Below are 20309 nucleotides of genomic sequence, written 5' to 3'. Positions count from 1 at the left end.
GCTTTTACAGTTAAAATAGATTCACCTTTTTGGAGATTAAAACCAGCAAGTTGAACGTTAACATTTCTGAAGTGGTATGATTGTTCAGAGTATTCTATAGTATTTGGGGGAAATATCAGTTGCAAAGACTAAGAAACTACTTAATATCCATCTTGCCCTGTAAAAACCACTTGCTCAAGTTATCGTATAAATACTACCACTGAAATATAAATGCAAAAGATAATTTGACCATATTTTTAAACTCAAAATAGGTAACTTTACTGTATGAAGTATACAGAGCTGCTTTATGCTTTGTTCTTACTAACATACTGGAAGAGTATCTTTCATACATCTTTCTGGAAAAACTATAGACATATCATAAAATTCTTGAAAAAGCGTTACAAGTACGTGGAAAAATCTCACAAGTACCTGAAACAAAAATAAACTTTTCTGACTATTAGATCAGCCATCAAATTGGTATATTGATGTTAATTGAGGTTTGACATAATCATACTATATTCCGGCTGAAGTGGCTTTATTTTTCTTCACTGGTTTTTGTAACTGTAATCTGTTCAATTGTGGCCTAGACCAAGCCGACTTTTCTTATTACAATATATGCACAATCTAATAAAGCAATATTGGATATACTAGGTTTAAAGGGGAAAGAGAGGTAAGCCAGTTAAAATACTTGGTAATGATACTAATAAAAACATTTGAATTTTCAAACATGTTTTGATTCATGCCCCTACAGTTTTCCATCTTTGAGGGGAAAAGTATTAAGGCAGAATTTTTAAAGCAGCATTTTAGTATCAAACTTTAATTTTCTCATCTCCCTTAGAATTTGAATTTTTAGGCATTACAGAATCACAGGATTTAAATGAACAATGGTGGGTCATGGGTTTAGCTCTAACACTTGAGTGGAACCATGTCTTTTTAAAAATCTGCCATTTTGAAATGTTAATCTGTGTCCTGAGAATGTCTCATTGCTATTCCAAGTAGTTGTTAGCACCAACTTTCATATTGTATTTAAGCCCATTTCCTATTAATCTACCTTTAAAATTGTTCTCCCTTTGTCTTCCTTCAGATTGAAAAATCTTGCTCCCTTTATTTTTCTTCCTATGTGTTACTTTGAAAATCTTTAATTTTTTTGTTTTAAAATTTGCACTCATTTCCATTATACAAGCAATAAGTCTTTTGGGAGAAATATGTCATATTACAAATAAAGATCCCCTTGACCACTACCACAATTAACATTTCTCTTCCAGAGATAACTCATGTTATAACTTTGGTGTATGAATTGTTTTAGTTGCAGAGCTGACAACTAAGTAATAGGCTCCATCCTCCGGTTAAGCACCCTAATCCACGGTAAATGTAGTATTTCATGGCCTAAACTCAAATAGGTACTGAGCACCTACCATGTGAAATATAAATTCATTTATATGCTAGATGCCATTTTTAAAAAATTTTTATTTTATATTGGAGTATTGTTGATTAACAATGTTGTGTTAGTTTCGGGTGTACAGCAAAGTGATTCAGTTATACGTATATCTATTCATTTTCAAATTCTTTTCCCATTTAGGTTATTACAGAATGTTGAGCGGAGTTCCCTGTGCTATACAGTAGGTCCTTGTTGGTTATCTATTTTAAATATAGCAGTGTGTACGTGTCAGTCCCAAACTCCCCATCTGTCCTTCCCCCCACCCTTCCTCCCTGGTAACCAAAAGTTCGTTCTCTAAGTCTGAGTCTGTTTCTGGTTTGTAAATAAGTTCATTTGTATTAATTTTTTTTTAGATTCTGCATATAAGCAATATCATATGATATTTGGCTTATTGGCTAGACACCATTCTAATCACTTTGGATGCACAAGTCTTTAGAGACAGATGACCATAAATTTCGTTAAATTATGTAACATGTTAGAAGTGTGATAAAATCCTAGAGAATAAAGGGAAAGTAAGGATAATGGGGGTGTTGGTAGGTTTGCAGTTTTAAATAGAGCAGTCTGGGTAGAATTCATTGAAAACATGACATTTGAGCAAAGATTTGAAGTAGGTGACAGTTAGCCACGTATATTATGTGGGGAAGAACTTTCCAAGCAGAGGACACAGTCTGTAAAGGCCTTAAAGAGGGGGTTGCACCTGGCATATTTGAGAAATAGCAAGGAGATTGGAATGGAATGAGTGAGTAGTAGGAGGTCAGAGAGGTAATGACAGTGGGAATGGGGAGATCACAGGCTTCCTAGGCCATTGTAAAGATTTTGACCTTACTCTGATGTGGAAAACCGTGGTGGGGTTCTGAGCAAAGGAGTGGAATGATCTGCTTCTTTTAAAAGGATTATTCTGGCTGTGTGTTGAGAACAGAAGAGGGAAGCAAAGATTGGAAGGCCAGTCAGAAGGCTGTTTTAATCATTTTCACAAGAGATGATGGTGGTGACATAAGTATCAAGAAGTGGGTGAGGGACTTTCCTGGTGGTCCAGTGGGTAAGACTTCACGCTCCCAATGCAGGGGGCCCAGGTTCGATCCCCAGTCGGGGAACTAGAACGCACATGCATGCCGCAACTAAGAGTTCACGTGCCACAACTAGGAGTCCGCATGCTGCAATTAAAGCCCACACGCTGCGACCAAGTAGCCTGCCTGCTGCAGTGAAGATCTTGGATGCCACAACTAAAACCCAGTGTGGCATGCATAAATAAATAAATAATAAATATTTAAAAAAAGAAGTGGGTGACTTGTGGAAGGATGGAGATAGATATATATATATATATAAATAAATAAAATAAAAATTTATGTATGTAAATTAAGCACGTATATATGATGGACATGGGTATATAATTATGAACCAACTAGATATGATCCCTGCTAATTAGGAGCTTACATTTCTAACTTACCCAGGAATTGTTCTTGATAGTAACCCCTGAATTTTCCTCAAAAGATTTTATTATGTTCTTTTTCAAAGTATAGCGGCCAGGGTGGGGAAAAACAGTAAAAAATGTTTTACAAAAGTATACAGATATACAACCATAATGAGAGAAATAATTTATTTGATTCTGGAATTAATAATATATTTCCTAATAGCTTTTCTGGGTATACTTAATTGTGCAGTGCTAAATAAGTGACTTTGGAACAAATCTGCAGAATGCACCTATACTGTTCCTGAGTTTAGTCCTGCCTTGTGCTAGATCAGTTTTTAGATAGGTTTTTATTTCTTTTTTTTTAGGTTTTTATTTCTTTGAAGAGGTAGTATTTCCTAATGATTAAGAGCCTGGGCTCTGGAGTCAGACCATCTAGACTGAATTCTGGTTCTATACCTATAGAACTAGCAAGCGTATATAACTTAGACTAATTACTTATGCTCTTTGAGCCTTGATTTATTTTGCTTTTCTAAAAAATGAGGATAAACATAGTACCTATCTTAGGGGGGCTATTTTGAGAGTTAAGTGAGTTGATACTAGACATATTTAAAAGGTAGAGTCAATAGAATTTCCTAACAAAATTTTCAGCCTGAGCAGCTGGAAGGCTGGAGTTGGCATTAACTGAGGTGGAAAGGTGCTAGTAGAACAGATAAGGGGGAGAGGATCAGTAGATCAGTTTTAACATGTAAGTTGTCCAAATGAAGATGGCAGACAAATATGAAATATTCCTCTCTCTGCTCTTGTTTATGCAGTGTATGGTCCAGCTTGCATTTAAGACATTTCATTTACATTTCTAACTGGTAAGTTACTGTGTTTAAACAAGAATATGTATCAAATGCATAAATTAGCATTAGAAAGTGATTTTGAAGATAAACTGCTCAACATGTATGTATGAGCTCCAACCTTTCTTAATTTCAGTAATATATGTTTCTTCACAAGTGGTTCTGTCTCCCAGTTCATCACTGGATATCCTCTCCCCTTCAGTTTGCTCTGATTTGTGTAAGTTTTATTTTTTTGTAAGTTTTATTTATTTTTTTTTATAAATTTATTTATTTTTGGCTGCGTTGGATCTTCGTTGCTGCGTGCGGGCTTTCTCCTTTTGCGGTGAGCGGGGGCCACTCTTCGTTGCAGTGCGCGGGCTTCTCACTGCGGTGGCTCCTCTTGTTGCGGAGCATGGGCTCTGGGCGCGCTGGCTTCAGTAGTTGTGGCAGACGGGCTCAGTAGTTGTGGCCCACGGGCTCTAGAGCACAGCCTCTGTAGTTGTGGCGCACAGGCTTAGTTGATCCGTGGCATGTGGGATCTTCCTGGACCAGGGATCGAACCCATGTCCCCTGCATTGGCAGACGGATTCTTTACCACTGCACCACCAGGGAAGTCCCATAAGTTTTATTTTTATCTTCCAACGCAATCTCTTAACCTCTTCCTAAATCAGGGCTCAGAGTCTTTGCCCTGGTCAGTTTCCAATATTTGCTCTGAGGCAGGCAAATAGAGGCCCAGCCCCATGCGTACCCCTTACCCAAAGCATATCCACCTTAGAGGCCTCAGAGAAAAAACATTTAAGGATGAGGATAAGTGAACCTCACTCAAGATGTTAAGGTTGAATGGATTGTGATGGGGGCACGGTAATTGGAGTGCTTTTTCCTGCTCTATGACATATTGGTTGGCAAGAAGAGGGTAGAGGGCACCTTTGCTTGTGAAGATGCAGACATCAGTGACAATTCTGTGCAAGGCTTTTGCCCCACCCCCAAGCCAAATGACCAATTAAATAGGCTCATGCTTTCAATTTCTACTGGAGCTCTTAACCTGAGATTCATAGGGCATCATATACAAAGGTATATGTGTATATGTATTTTTTCCCGAAGTCCGTAGGGTACATGAGGCTCTCTAAGGTGTCCATGACTCAAAAAGTTTAAGACACGTTGCTATAAAGAGTGCTGACATTCTAGTTTTTAATTAAGAGTAGCTATGCAAATAAGCCTTTGTTTTATTTTTCTGTAATTGGTTTTAAGTCCAGTAGACAAGCCCTCTCAGTAAAGACATTAACAAAGGTTAGAAGGGTACTTTGACAATAAACATTCAGAGGTGAGATCTAAAACAATTGGGGCAACTTTTCCCATTGACAAAGTGGTTTGATGTTGAACAGAGGCCACTGAATCTTTTTCTGTTGGTGATGATGTTTAATTTCTATTACATAAAATAAATACAAATTTGTACCAAGAACAGTTCCAGCAAAAAAGAGAAACATGCTGAATCTCATTCTCCAGTTGAATTGAGCTCTAGAGCTGTTACCCTGTGAGTTACAAATAATGACCAGCAGTGAAGAAAGAGTCAAAAACTAGTTATAGTTACAGATAGGGCATTAGAAGGATTGTATCTAAATCTGGATAGGCGGTTGAGTGCTTTAAAAAGCTATAGTAATCATAAAATCTGGGCAAAGAAGTCTCATTGCAGGGGGTTTAGAAGATTCTCATGTAGCAGGTTTCCAGTCAGATCACTATAAAGAGGACCCACAGCAAGCATGTTTCAGAAAACTAACAAATTTAACAAAGCAAGACACACCCACTGTACAATTGATTTTTTAAAATGGATATATATTAGTATGAACTATACAAATTACAAGATTCAAAGCAGTGGTGCAAATGCACTGCAAAATATGCGCAAAGGTAGTGACTTGGATGGAAATCTGTCAGTGCTATAAAAATACATACAAACAATAATTTTCCTTTGATAAATCTACAAGGTATAAAATTAAGAGTATTTACATAATTGCCTACTAGATATGTGAAAAATATACCATGCTAGAACAATCTCGTTCCAAAGTTTGAAACATAATTTCTGTCAAACAAAAATATTCTTCATACAATGTATGAACTTATCAATAACTTTCTGGGTATAAAGTTGTTCTTTATGTGACAGTCAGATGAGGATCCCTCTGAATTATATTTTGATTAGAATTTTGTTTCACTGGGTACCTGGAAGAAGACAGAAAGTTCTTGCTTTAAAAGACTTGTTAAGTTCTATCCCTCTTAATAATCATATCTTGTATTTAAGAAGAGTAAATGTGGTCAATCTGATTAAAATTGGGAGCTAGAACTTACCAGAGTCACCAACAAGTTTTTTGTCTTCAATTTTAATGATCAAATAATACCTTCCACGACTACTTGGTTAACGTAGAACCATGTGATACCATGTTGTAATAGAAGTGTATTTTTCAAAGGCCTAATTTAACTTAACCAAAATAAGAATATAATGTGTTGTAGTAACATATTTCTTCACATTTGTTACAGGGGCCATACAAACTCAAAGGTGCCAAGTGTGCTGGTCAGGGACACTCAGCTTTTACATGAATTACCACTGGTGGCCTAACCACGACTGCTGATTTATCTTCCTCTAAGTAATGCAAAGAGCTTGTGTTAAATATTTCTTTTTTTTAAATATAGGGAAACAGGTACAGGATGGTATTGACTACATTCTGTTTGACAGTTGGTTCTAAAGCTATGATTGGACATCAGATTTAAATTCTGTTCCTATACTTGATCCTTTAAAACTTGGTGACAATTCTGAATCCAACAACTGGGCAGAGGGTTTCTGGTAAGGCTCTCTTTGTGGGGGCCTCGGGCAAGGTGCTAGATGTGGGGTTTTCTGGAAAACAGCCCTGGGAAACAGAATCATGGCTCTCCTCTCCCCTACCAGGTCTAATTTTCTGGAATGGCTTTTTCATCTAACCTTTTTCTGTTTGATAAAACTCTTAATAATCATCCAGGCTTATCTTATGCTATACATTGCTTCATTTCTAATTTAAATTCTTTTTTGCTATTCTTCTTAGACCTTTCTTCAAATAAGAGAAATACCACCAGCCACTTCCCGTACTTGAAGACAATCATTAGATTCTTTCCCAGGACCCTCACATCCATTAGTTTTTCACCAAAGGAAACAGCCAGTATAACATAGTGTGCAGAACATAGATCTTGACATCAGACACATCTTGCTTCAAATCCTGTTGTCAGTTTAGTGTGTGACCTTAAGCAAATTAGTTAAGCTCTCTGAGCCCTTCTAATTTCCTCATTTGTGAAATGAAGATATCTTCTTTGCATATTGTTGTAAAGATTGAGATCATGAATGTAATGCACCTACCATATACTTGCCTTACAGCAGATACCCATTTTGATTTGTAGTTCTGCTTTTCCCAAACTAGAGACAGTCCCTTATAGGAGTGAATATTCTAGAAATGAATATTCTAGAATGAAATGGCACTATCCAGTTAAATGATGATTTGCAACTCTTTCAAGTAAGGAAGTAAAGGAACCTAACTTTCAGTGCTGGGCTAGGCACTGTCTAGGGGCTTCCCATGCATCTGGGGGTCAGGAGGTGTACATTAGCTTCTCAGCTCCATCACAGATTCATCTATAGATGGAAACAGTAATTCCTTCCCTGCCTCATGGATTGACAAGACCAGAATAAGATCTTTGTTGTAAGTACTTTGAAAACAAAACGTTCTCTCTCTCTATGCTCAATATTGTGCTAAGAGATCGAGTATCACTATTTTCCATCCTTTTTTTGTACTGGTCTGAGCTTATTTCCCCCCAGAGTCCCTATGAGACTGACGTTGCTTCAGTTTTCTTTCTTTCTTTTCTTTTTTTTTTTTTTGTTATTGCTTCAGTTTTGTAGGGATGAGGCACAGAGGCTCAAACAGGTGCTGGACTTTCTGCAGTGTGCTGGAAGAGGCCTCACTATTTTTAAAAGTGTTTTGTCCTAATGTCTAGATACAGGTAAACCTGCTGAGGAATCTTACCTGACATTCCCGATTACGTAATGCTCCATTTGTGTTTATGGTGAAATCAAATTTTCCTTCTTTTTCCTGAAAACCAGGATGGAAATATGGATTAGGAATATATTTTTTTAATGTTGAAAAATAAAGGGAAATTTAAGAAGCACAGATGGTTGGTTATACAAATGTGAAAGTCGCCAAAAAGCTGTTACCTGACTGGGATTAAACTTCGAAGTACTGTAATCTTTCTTCATCAAAATATGCAAAACAGCATCATGGATTGTTAAGAAGAATATTGAGTCCTTGACTTCATCATCAAAAAATTCACACCGTGCCAGCTTCTCAATGAAGTCATCTGAAGAGAAGAAAGAAAGAATAACAGGAAGAAGTAATTGTTTGGCTATGGGTTTCTCCTTGAGGTTGGGGATTTGAATTTACATTTGCAAATGTGCATTTCACTGATGTTTGGTTAAGTGTTTGGGGGTTGCAATGGTACGATACCAGTGTACCATTAGTACAATGTCTTCTGGAACTAAAGGACACCTTTCTAAGAAAATTACACATGTAATGTGTTCATGTAAAAACAAAGAAGGAAAAGGTTCAAATGAGAAAAACTTCTGGCAGGAGACTTGTGAGTTAATCTCCCTCGTTAATGACTGGAGCATCAAATGTAGCTTATTACTAAAAGCTGAGATTCTGCCAAAATAGAACGTATACTCATGGACCAGTGCCATGGTTCTGGATTTACTAGTTACTGCTTTAGTCCATTTTCCCAAAGGTGCTGGGTACTATCAGAAAACATCTTCCTTGGCACCGTACATTACCTCTCCAGTCATCTTTGAGGAATTCTATTCTTGTAGGCACTAACCAGCATTGTTTGCACAGATAACCAAATATTACATCATGTCTACTATATGCAAAGCTCTGGCTGGGTAATATGAAGGATCAAAACCTAAGTTAGACATGAATCTTGTCCTGGAGTGAAGGTAGAGCTCTTATATACTATCTTAATGAAAGGGAAATTGTTGTAGACTCATAAAGGCAGGAAGCAATCTGATTTTTTTCTTTAATGTTTTTTTGGGGTCTTAAATAATGCCTAGCAGAAGGTAGGTCCTCAGATTTTTGAAGAATGAATAAGGCACAGATCATGTGCTATGGAAATTCAGAGAAAGAAGGGTAAAGGTTGTTTCCTCTTGGCAGGATTCTGGGAAAACTTGATGAAGCAGTTACCGTTTAAAAGAATGCCTAGGATCTGGAGAAAGAAGGATGAAGAGAAGGTATGAAAGGGTGGAGATGGGAAAGTCTGTTCACAGGCAAACTTTCAATATCGACAAGACCTAGCAGTGTCTGAGGGAGAGGGAGAGAGGAGGGCATTGTGGTTGCCAGAACCCAGGATGCAGGTGGGTGGTGGTGTGCAGTGAGAGGGAAGGTGATGATCTTAGTTGAGGACCAAGAGGGATGCCAGGCAGCAGAGGCAGCAGGAAAGGACAATCTTAAAAAACCTGGGATGATGGAGAAAGAATAAAATTGTTTAAGAGATTAAAGGGTTACTGAGATTAAGAGAATATTTTTAATTATAAGGAAGCCTTGAAACTAGAGTATATCTGTAGATTTTATGGATAGGAGCCAGTAGAGAGCAAAAAATTAAAGATGCCAATTTCACGCCTCCCTCAATTTCACTTGTCCTCCCTCTCCCTAAAAAGTTTTCCCCCAAGATACTGTCAAGGTTGACTCCCTCACTTCATTCCAGTTGCTGCTCAAATGTTGCATTACTGGACATCCTTGATCACCTGTCTAATATAGCATTACCCCTGTGGCTCTATGTCTCTTAACCCTGCTCTTTTCTTCACAGTGCTTAGCATTACCTGAAATATCTTTTTATTTGTTTATTATCGGGCTTTCCCACTAGACTATAAGTTTCATGAGAAAGATTAATGGGATGAGTCAGAAAATGGGATGGGAGAATATTCTAGGCATGGACAAGGACACTGATTAGTTCTTGCAGAGGACTTAGATGAGAACTGATAAGGGTCTGGATTAAGGCTGTAGAAATGGAGAGGAAGAGTGACTCACTAGGGAATATTTATGGTGACTCACTGAATATAGAGGGATGGGGAGGAGAAATTAAAGACGGCTCCAAGGTTTCTACTTTGGGCAACTGGGTGGGTATGTGGTGATGCAGTGATCAAGATAGAAAAGGAGAAGGAGTAGTTTTGGGAGGGAAGGTAATATATTTAGTTTTGAATACATGTATCTTAGGTACTTGGAGGACATCCAGATGGTTGAATACAGGGTCTGCAGCTCAGAAGAAAGGTCTGGGCTGAAGGTGTAGTTAGCGGATTCATTAACCTGTAGACATACTTGCAGTCATAAGCATGCTAAGAGATTGGCTTAGAAAGAGTTGATAGAATTAGAACCATAGGGTTTAGGTTTGAACCTTGGGGAAGACCGACTGCGGTGTGGAGAGGAAACAATGTCAGACACTGTGGAGCTCTGAGAGTGGTGGGAAAGGACTCAGAAGAATGGTCTTGCAGAAGTCAGGGAGACAGAGGCTAAAGAAAGGTACCTCAATGCTAAAGTAAGCTCCAAGAGAATGAGGCTGGGCTGGGGGTGGTTGATCTTGACAACCTGGACATCATTGATGACCTTGGCAAGGGCAACCTCATCAGTGAGGTGAAGCAGAAACCAGGTAATTATGGGCCGATGAATCGAGGGAGGTGAGGAAAAGAGAAAACAAGCCTACTTTTCTAGGAAGTTTAGGGTAAACAGTGGTTACATATTCACTCCTTTGCTGCCTGTTAAACTAGGATTCAAATTGTAAAGTTAATTACATATTGACACAACTCAAATATAAATATGCTGTTCCCTAGAGATTTCTGTTGGAAATCTACAAATTAGATTTCCTTCTTGGTGATCATAAAAAGTGCCTGTTCTTTGGAGAAGCTGTCTAGATTGAGAGTTAGCAGTAAAGAAATTGTCAGAATATAAAAACAAAACAACTTACCATCAGTTCCAACAATATACACATCTACCTGAATCCTGATAAATTCTTGCAAGATCTGTTAAAAAGAAAGTAGATCTTCCTTAGGGAACAGTTTCACTTGTCAGAATCATAAAGAAAACTATCATAATTATGTCTTAGGGTGATATGTTGCTTTCAGAGCCTTTTACATTTTGAAAAGAGACAATAGTATAGAGATACTAAAGTTAATAACAAGGCTCTATCACAGAAAGAAAGAAATCCAAAGGAAAGAACTCTAAGGAAGGATGATGGGAAAATGTTCTGCCTTGACTCACAAGATGAACTCTGATTTAATTTTAAAATTTTCTTCTATGGGATGATCTTGACTTAGTTTATAAAAGTATATAAAAGTTTAAAAACCCCATGACCCGTACACATTGTTCTTTTTATTCCTGTCCACAGTGCCTGGAGATATCTAGCACCAATGAATCTTTATCCGTTTTCCTGGTCTTTAGGCTAAGAACAAAGGCCAGTAGAGATATGAGAAAGGTCATATGAGGTTAAGAAAAGTATCTTGTACTGTTGATCAGTTTAGCGATCATAAATATCACTATTATCATCAGTAAACACTTTTAGAGCCTCTACTGGGCTGAAGTAAGAATTAGGACCTTAAGGAAACCAAGGAAACCTAAGGCAGAGTCCCCATCCTTTGTGCTATACTGCCAAGATCAAAACATAAACTTTTTGTGTATTTTCTCCTCCAAAGCTAAAATAGACAGAAGCAAAGAAAAAGAAAAGGCAAGCAGTCTCAAAAGTTATGTGATGTTTAGATTTTTTTTTAAAGATAGTTTGAAGGAAATAAAATTGATCCTATTTTTGAATTTTATATCCAGTTCACCTATACTTAATAGATCTTAGGTCAGTTTTTATGTAGGCAGATTTCTATAAAAAAATAAGCAAAAGAGGGGAACTTGGAATTCTTAAATTCTCTTGATATCTGTTTCTGCATTTCTGTTAGAAACTCATTATTTTAGAAATGCTGACGAAACTGTGCAAAGAAAACAGCCTGCAACCTGACTGTTACAAGTTCCGTTTTAAAATCACATGTGACATTTATTCTTTTGCATATCTACTTAAAAAAAACCCACACATTATTATATAGTCAAGTGAAATCTCACTGGCTTATGAAAGATGAGGATAAAAACAAAAGGCCACTTTTTTGTTCCACTTTTTCCCAAGACCTCCTCTATTTCAGGACAATTTAGATACAACACCCGCAAGGATTTGAAGGCACTGCAGAATTGGAATTTAATAGGATTATGAGCATTGTTGTCTATAAGCATACATTAGAAATTATATGCAGTCTCATGGGAAATGCACTTTGAAAGAGTTCTCTGAACATGCCCCACCTGCACTCCCTCCATGAAATATTCTAAGATTAAAATTTACTTCTACTTAAGCATGTGTTATCTAAAGGAGCATCCTTCCACAAATACACCTTTTTTACCTTTAGTGACTGATTAGCTGTTTCCATTCAGAAAAGAGAAATTACCATTTTGAGACCCCTCATTGATGAAATGTCAAGAAATGACACTGCTGAAAAGTCAAGAATGAGGCTGTGGAGGTTGACTTTAGGGACTGTGATGTTGAAAGGAAGATCAGCGTTCCAGTCTATCTGGAAGGGCAGGTCTGTTGTATTGATGGGCTGATCCAGTTCTTCTATATTATCATTGTCCAGCTCTTCGTCAGAATCTTTAAAGCCATCAACAGTACATATATATCCTTTCTGCAAGAGAGGATACTAATATGCATAAGAACTGTGACCGAGAAAAACACTGTAGGCAAAGATGTCACAAAAAAAGAAACCTACAGGCCAATATCGCTGATGAACATAGATGCAAAAATCCTCAACAAAATACTAGCAGACAGGATCCGACAGCACATTAAAAAGATCATACACCGTGATCAAGTGGGGTTTATCCCAGGAATGCAAGGATATTAACAAATATTACAAATTGAAGGAGAAAAACCATATGATCATCTCAATAGATGCAGAAAAAGCTTTCGACAAAATTCAACACCGATTTATAATAAAAAACCCTCCAGAAAGTAGGCATAGAGGGAACTTACCTCAACATAATAAAGGCCATATATGACAAACCCACAGCCAACGTCATTCTGAATGGTGAAAAACTGAAACCATTTCCACTAAGATCAGGAACAAGACAAGGTTACCCACTCTCACCATGCTTATTCAGCATAGTTTTGGAAGTTTTAGCCAGAGCAATCAGAGAAGAAAAAGAGATAAAAGGAATCCAAATTGGAAAAGAAGAAGTAAAACTGTCATTGTTTGCAGATGACATGATACTATACATAGAGAATCCTAAAGATGCTACCAGAAAACTACTAGAGCTAATCAATGAATTTGATGAAGTAGCAGGATACAAAATTAATGCCCAGAAATCTCTTGCATTCCTATACACTAATGATGAAAAATCTGAAAGAGAAATTAAGGAAACACTCCCATTTACCACTGCAACAAAAAGAATAAAATACCTAGGAATAAACCTACCTAAGGAGACAAAAGACCTGTATGCAGAAAACTATAAGATACTGATGAAAGAAATTAAAGATGACAAAAACAGATGGAGAGATATACCATGTTCTTGGATTGGAAGAATCAACATTGTGAAAATAACTATACTACCAAAAGCAATCTACAGATTCAATGCAATCCCTATCAAACTACCAATGGCATTTTTCACAGAACTAGAACAAAAAATTTCACAATTTGTATGGAAACACAAAAGACCCCAAATAGCCAAAGCAATCTTGAGAAAGAAAAAGGGAGCTGGAGGAATCAGGCTCCCTGACTTCAGACTATACTACAAAGCTACAGTAATCAAGACAGTATAGTACTGGGCTTCCCTGGTAGCGCAGTGGTTAAGAATCTGCCTACCAATGCAGGGGACATGGTTCGAGCCCTGGTCCGGGAAGATCCCACATGCCACAGACCAACTAAGCCCACATGCTGCAACTACTGAAGCCTGCGCGCCTAGAGCCTGTGCTCCACAACAACAGAAGCCACCACAATGAGAAACCCACACACTGCAATGAAGAGTAGCCCCTGCTCGCTGCAGCCGGAGAAAAGCCCACATGCAGTAACGAAGACCCAACGCAGCCAAAAATAAATAAAAGAAAAGAAAAAAGACATTATGGTACTGGCATAAAAACAGAAATATAGATTAATGGAACAGGATAGAAAGCCCAGAGATAAACCCATTCACATATGGTCACCTTATCTTTGATACAGGAGGCAAGAATATACAATGGAGAAAACACAGCCTCTTCAATGGTGCTGGGAAAACTGGACAGCTACATGTAAAGGAATGAAATTAGAACACTCCCTAACACCATACACAAAAATAAACTCAAAATGGATTAAAGACTTAAATGTAAGGCCAGACACTACAAAACTGTTAGAGGAAAACATAGGCAGAACACTCTGTGACATAAATCACAGCAAGATCCTTTTTGACCCACCTCCTAGAGAAATGGAAATAAAAGCAAAAATAAACAAATGGGACCTAATGAAACTTAAAAGCTTTTGCACAGCAAAGGAAACCATAAACAAGACGAAAAGACAACCCTCAGAATGGGAGAAAATATTTGCAAATGAAGCAACTGACAAAGGATTATTAATCTCCAAAATATACAAGCAGCTCATGCAGCTCAATATCAAAAAAACCAACAACCCAATCCAAATATGGGCAGAAGACCTAAATAGACATTTCTCCAAAGAAGATATACAGATTGCCAACAAACACATGAAAGGATGCTCAACATCACTGATCATTAGAGAAATGCAAATGAAAACTACAATGAGGTTATCACCTCACACCAGTCAGAATGGGGTTCATCAGAAAATCTACAAACAATAAATGCTGGAGAGGGTGTGGAGAAAAGGGAACCCTCTTGCAATTTGGTGAGAATGTAAATTAATACATTCACTATGGAGAACAGTATGGAGGTTCCTTAAAAAACTAAAAATAGACCTACCATATGACCCAGCAATCGCACTACTGGGCATATACCCTGAGTAAACCATAATTCAAAGAGTCATGTACCACAATGTTCATTGCAGCTCTATTTACAATAGCCAGGACATGGAAGCAACCTAAGTGTCCATCGACAGATGAATGGCTAAAGAAGATGTGACACATATATACAATGAAATATTACTCAGCCATAAAAAGAAAGGAAATTGAGTTATTTGTAGTGAGGTGGATGGACCTAGAGACTGTCATACAGAGTGAAGTAAATCAGAAAGAGAAAAACAAATACCGTATGCTAACACATATATATGGAATCTAAAAAAAATGGTTCTGAAGAACCTAGGGGCAGGACAGGAATAAAGATGCAGACATAGAGAATGGACTTGAGGACACGGGGAGGAGGAAGGGTAAGCTGGGAAGAAGTGAAGAGTGGCATGGACATACATACACTACCAAGTGTAAAATAGATAGCTAGTGGGAAGCAGCCACATAGCACAGGGAGATCAGCTTGGTGCTTTGTGTCCACCTGGGGGGGGTGGATAGGGAGGGTGGGAGGATAGGGAGGGTGGGATGGAGACGCAAGAGGGAAGGGGATATGGGGATATATGTATACGTATAGCTGATTCACTTTGTTATAAAGCAACAACTTACACACCATTGTAAAGCAAATATACTCCACTAAAGATGTTAAACAAAACACTGTATGTGAGGGATAAGTAGTGAATTTCTGAAGCATAGATTCAGAGTTGGGTCAATTGATGGGATTGTAAACTGTTTTATTTGGAGAATAAAAAATTTCTTAGGGGCTTCCCTGGTGGCGCAGTGGTTGAGAGTCCACCTGCCGATGCAGGGGACACGGGTTCGTTCGTACCCCGGTCTGGGAAGATCCCACATGCTGCGGAGCGGCTGGGCCTGTGAGCCATGGCTGTTGAGGCTGCGCGATTGGAGCCTGTGCTCCGCAACGGGAGAGGCCACAACAGTGAGAGGCCCACATACCGTAAAAAAAAAATTTCTTAGGAGAATACAATTTTAAGGAGACCCTTAAAAACATGACACTAATTGACACACAAAGTACCTTGTTTATCCGGCATTTCATTTAAAGGAATGGAACCAACCTCTTGAACTACATTTTACTAAGCTTTTAGGTACAATATGCAGAAGTGTGGGCAAGAAGCTTACCAGTGTCACTTGCAACAGACCTTTCTTCTGCAGTTTTCGGATTTTCTTCAAAGCTTTGTTGCGCTTGCGAAGAATTCGAAGTGGACTAAAGCCAACCTGAAAAGCCCATTGCTGTGTTACAAGAATGCTGAACATTCTGCTACTTATATAGCATAATTCTAGTTAATGGCATAATTCTACTTATATAGCATAATTAAGCGGGGTGGGTTGAGGGATTGGGGCACATAAAGCAGATATTTGAAATAAAATTTACAAGTGGTCCAAACATCATCATTGAGAGCATTGTATCAGACCTATGGTCTGCTCAGCCTGTATGCAGTTAACATTCAAAAACCTCTGTACCATCCAGGTTTTATCCCTAAAGTATCCATTAATGGGTCTAAATTCTATTTGAAGTTTTTGTTTTTGTTTTTGGCCCACACAACCCTTAGGGAATTTTATTTTATTTTATTTTTTCTATTTGTTGAATATGAGTGGCATCTAATTAGTATCCTGCTTCTGGATACTTTTTATTCTATTAAAATTTGTATGATTATATTTTATAATATCTACTATTATATGTCTTATTTTATACTTTTAGTATTAGATCTGAGAGTAACGTTCATTTTTCCCCTTTTCAAAACAAATGTGTTCTTATTGTGGTAGTATTTAGCTCCAGAGTAATAAGTAAGGAGGATCAAATTATGTAATAAAAAAATCATTGACAAAAAAATGTAGTGAGATGGAAAGATAAGTGAAAAGGACAGTATCTAAAGCCAGATAGACAGTATGATCCCGTTTTTGTAAAAAAAAAAAAAAAACTTGTTGGGTAGAAAGGTATTTGATGCATAACAAATGAGTAAAAATAGTTAGGGTTTAAGGCAGAAGCTCTGTGCAAGGTACAGAGTGGACCAGAAGGCATGTGAAAGAGTGAGTGCTGAGCTTTTGTTTCTTAACCTTAAAGTCTGCTTCTTTGTCAGCTTCTCTCCAGTCCACCAGGGACACTGGTTGTTATTTAGTGTTAAATATTCATTTATATTATATTTATTCATTTCACTTATAAGTATTCATTTGCTATCCTGAATCTCTTCAAGGATGCAGTCAAATATTAAGGACTCGTGTTGTTTCTGAAGTTGATTCCCAAAGAAAATCTGTAGGAGATCATCTATTAAAAACCAGCAGCCCAAAATCTTGTGGTAAATCTTTTTACTTTACAGCAGAATTTAATAAAAAGGGTCTCTATATTGGACCTTATACAAAAAGTCTCAGGCTTCCCTGGTGGCGCAGTGGTTGAGAGTCCACCTGCCGATGCAGGGGACACGGGTTCATGCCCCGGTCTGGGAAGATCCCACATGCCGCGGAGCGGCTGGGCCCGTGAGCCATGGCCGCTGGGCCTGCGCGTCCGGAGCCTGTGCTCCGCAACGGGAGAGGCCGCAACAGTGAGAGGCCCGCGTACGGCAAAAAAAAAAAAAAAAAAAGGTCTCATTTCCCAACATGTTAATGGACCCCTTATAATGTAGTTCCACCTGCCCTGGGACACAGGATACAAAAACACAAACACAACCCAGCCTCAACATATGTGAAATGAATGACACTCCTGTTACAGAACAAGCATTTCTTCCCTAGATATTCAGTGGAATTAAAAAAAATTAATAACCCCAAACCTTACAGCATCGATAAGTTTCTGCTTAAAGAAACTAATGTTTGCAAAGTAAATAGGAGATGGACATCTGAAAATCTTCACACCGTCTGGTTCATACATCTGTAAGGCAGAGAAGTCATAGTAGATGGTGCCCATTAGATTTATATTAATATCATTTAGCCAATCAAAGAGAAAAATGAGTTTTCCTTACTTCAGAGTAATCTTTTCTATTCTTATAGATGTTGCTCCTGCCAACATTAGCCAGCGTGCTGCACTTGGGACTGTAGGAAAAATCAACACCGAGTGAATCATTCATGCATATACGTTAGGCCTATGAGGCTAACATCGATGTTTTCCCAGCATCCCAAAGCAGGCTCACTTTTCCAAATTTTAAAGGTTGGGGAATCCTCACGCCATCATGCCCTGGAGGGCATACACCTTCTTTGACTGACCCTCCCACAGCTCCTGGAACCGTGCCTCTCCTCCCATTTACCACATCCAGTTTACAAAGCACTTCCATATGCTTTGCCATTTTGATTCTGAATATCAGTTAGTGGGTGAAATAAGGCAGATACAGTCACCTTGTTGTATAGATAAGGACATGGAGAAGTATCATGATTTGCCTATGACCACTCAGTTTGTCTCTGTGTTTGATGGGTCCCCAAGAAATGAATGAAAATATAAGTGAATAAACAAGGGCAGGAACATTTCAATGTAAATGTGTTCCGTCCAGGATCAACCTTAACTATGATAACACCTTCTGTTCTAGAACACCTTAGATCCCAACAAGCCTTATCTCTCTGTCACGCCATGTAATCCAACATAGGCTGAGTGACCACACGGTGGTGACATTACACGGCAGAGATTTAAGAATCCAAAGATGTTTGGACTGGAATTCTGTTTGGAATTCTGTTAAAAATCAAGAATTCTAAGTAGCTTTTGTGGCATTTCGGGATGAGCGGGGCCTTTGAGAAGTTTTCTAATCCAGCTCCTTGATTTTCAGGTGGGAGTCCAATCTAACAACCCATCCAGAGGAACAACAACACTCCCCCAGACACGGAGAATCTCAGAATCTTCTCAGAAACACTTTCCCATGTTTAACAAGTCTGAGACAAAGACACCAAACCTGCTCAGAATAGAATTACCACCAGTTTACAGCTGGGCAAACAGACTCAGAGATTTATGATTTCTTTGAATTGGTGTCAAAGCAGGGAGCAGACCAATAACTGGTGGGATCTGGCTGATGCTCTAAGGTTGGGCCATTCTTTCACCCTCAGGCCTTGGGGTGAGGCAGAACAGATTGGCCAATCTTCTCTTCCTTTTTTTTTTTTTTTTTCTCTCTCGCTACACGGCACAGCATGTGGGATCTTAGTTACCCACCAGGGATAAACCCTCGCCCCCTGCAGTGGAAACGCGGAGTCTTAACCACTGGACCACCAGGGAAATCCCAGGCTTAGCCAATCTTGATAGATTTGCATACCTATCAACTAAACTGCTTTTCCCTTAACAAGTGACAGGTTTTTTTCTCCTCCGACCTGGGCAGGTCAAAGCCTGCAAGGATGCAGACCACAATGAGCACTTACAACTGGGTCCTGAAGACGATAGTCAGGAGCTGAAGCGCCACACTAGCAGCCAGGCCTAAACCGAGGCCCAGGACAACGGCAAAGATGAAGGTCATGACCCAAATTAGCTGTCAAAAGAAGGCAACACATACACCACCATTTACTCTCATTTAAGTACAGTGTCCTAGGTCCAGAGCTATGAGAAAGCATGAACTTCTAGGGCCCAAAGCAGAAGTTGGGAGTGCACAGCAGAACGGACCTGCCTTGAGGTCATTTCTGCTGGCTCGGGTTCTGAGCTGCAGAAACACAAGCAAAGCTTTTCAAAAATCCCAAGAGAGTGTATCCATTTCTAATCCCATCCCTGGGCCAGTTAAGGAAATGATCGAATCTGTCACAGCGAAAATTCCAGAACCAGCTGCTCTTTGTCAAAATCAGCAAATTAATTGGTAGAGCCTGGACTAATCTCTTACTTTTGGTCCTCTGATTTAATTAAAGGCTACTGTCTCTACCAGACTCCTAGCATGCCAAAAAAGTGTTAAAATCCCTAACACTGATCTATCAGCAGCAAAACTAAACCAAGTGTGGTTTATTACTTTATGCTTGTTAAGTACCATAAGCTATGTTAACAAGCCTTTTTACACCACAGACTTTGACCCTGATATAATTAGAGACATGGGCTTCTCATTGTAAGGCATGCTGAGAGAGGGGAGCCTTTATAGAGTGTTTCCAAAAGGAACGTTCAGAATTTTTCTTCACAGATTCTCTGGAAACTAACATATGATGTAATGAAGAACAGAAGCAATGCACACCCTAAGATTCAGAGAGTTTCTGTGGTGTTAGAGGTGACTTCAAGAAGTTTTAGAACAGATCTAAGAAGTTCTCTCCTTGTGTTTCATGGACCATTGCCTACTTGTAAGTAGCTCATCCTTTTACATTAAAATCCCAGAGAATAATCATTAGAGTATGTAGTTTCAGGATAGCAAATAAAACAAACTCAGGTTATTTAAACAGACAGATAGAAACAAAATTTCACTTTGTTTGCAATATAAATATGCATTTTACATCAGCATTAAAATGTCATTCTGATTCCTCTCTCTCAAATACCATCGCCTCTACTTACACAATCATACTTATCCTTTCGCCACAATCTTCGTATTTCTGTGAACTGCATCAGCATTCCTTTCAAGTTTCCAAGGGCTAAAGCTGCCAGGACAGACTGTGAAAAACATAAAGAGCAGATGTACTTTGAGATAATCCAATAACCATAGAGAAGC

At 38.5% G+C, this 20309-nt stretch overlaps 1 protein-coding gene across 1 annotated transcript in view; it reads right to left on the bottom strand.

The window, feature by feature from the left end:
- Positions 1-3447: 3447 nt before the first annotated feature.
- The window catches only part of SLC26A3 (solute carrier family 26 member 3), a 31873-nt gene continuing 15011 nt past the window's right edge, over positions 3448-20309 (bottom strand). The window contains exons 11-20 of the mRNA XM_067747632.1: positions 20156-20251; positions 19057-19163; positions 17685-17754; positions 17501-17593; positions 15853-15948; positions 12171-12404; positions 10661-10715; positions 7869-8011; positions 7681-7746; positions 3448-3525 (exon numbers count right to left, since the gene is read on the bottom strand). Of these exons, the coding sequence (XP_067603733.1) occupies positions 3448-3525; positions 7681-7746; positions 7869-8011; positions 10661-10715; positions 12171-12404; positions 15853-15948; positions 17501-17593; positions 17685-17754; positions 19057-19163; positions 20156-20251 (1038 nt within the window). The remainder of the gene's footprint in view (positions 3526-7680; positions 7747-7868; positions 8012-10660; positions 10716-12170; positions 12405-15852; positions 15949-17500; positions 17594-17684; positions 17755-19056; positions 19164-20155; positions 20252-20309) is intronic.

Source organism: Pseudorca crassidens, chromosome 8, assembly GCF_039906515.1.
Source record: "Pseudorca crassidens isolate mPseCra1 chromosome 8, mPseCra1.hap1, whole genome shotgun sequence".
NCBI lineage: Eukaryota > Metazoa > Chordata > Mammalia > Artiodactyla > Delphinidae > Pseudorca > Pseudorca crassidens.
Note: the sequence above shows the minus strand (reverse complement) of the source record. Positions and strands in the feature narration are given on the sequence as shown.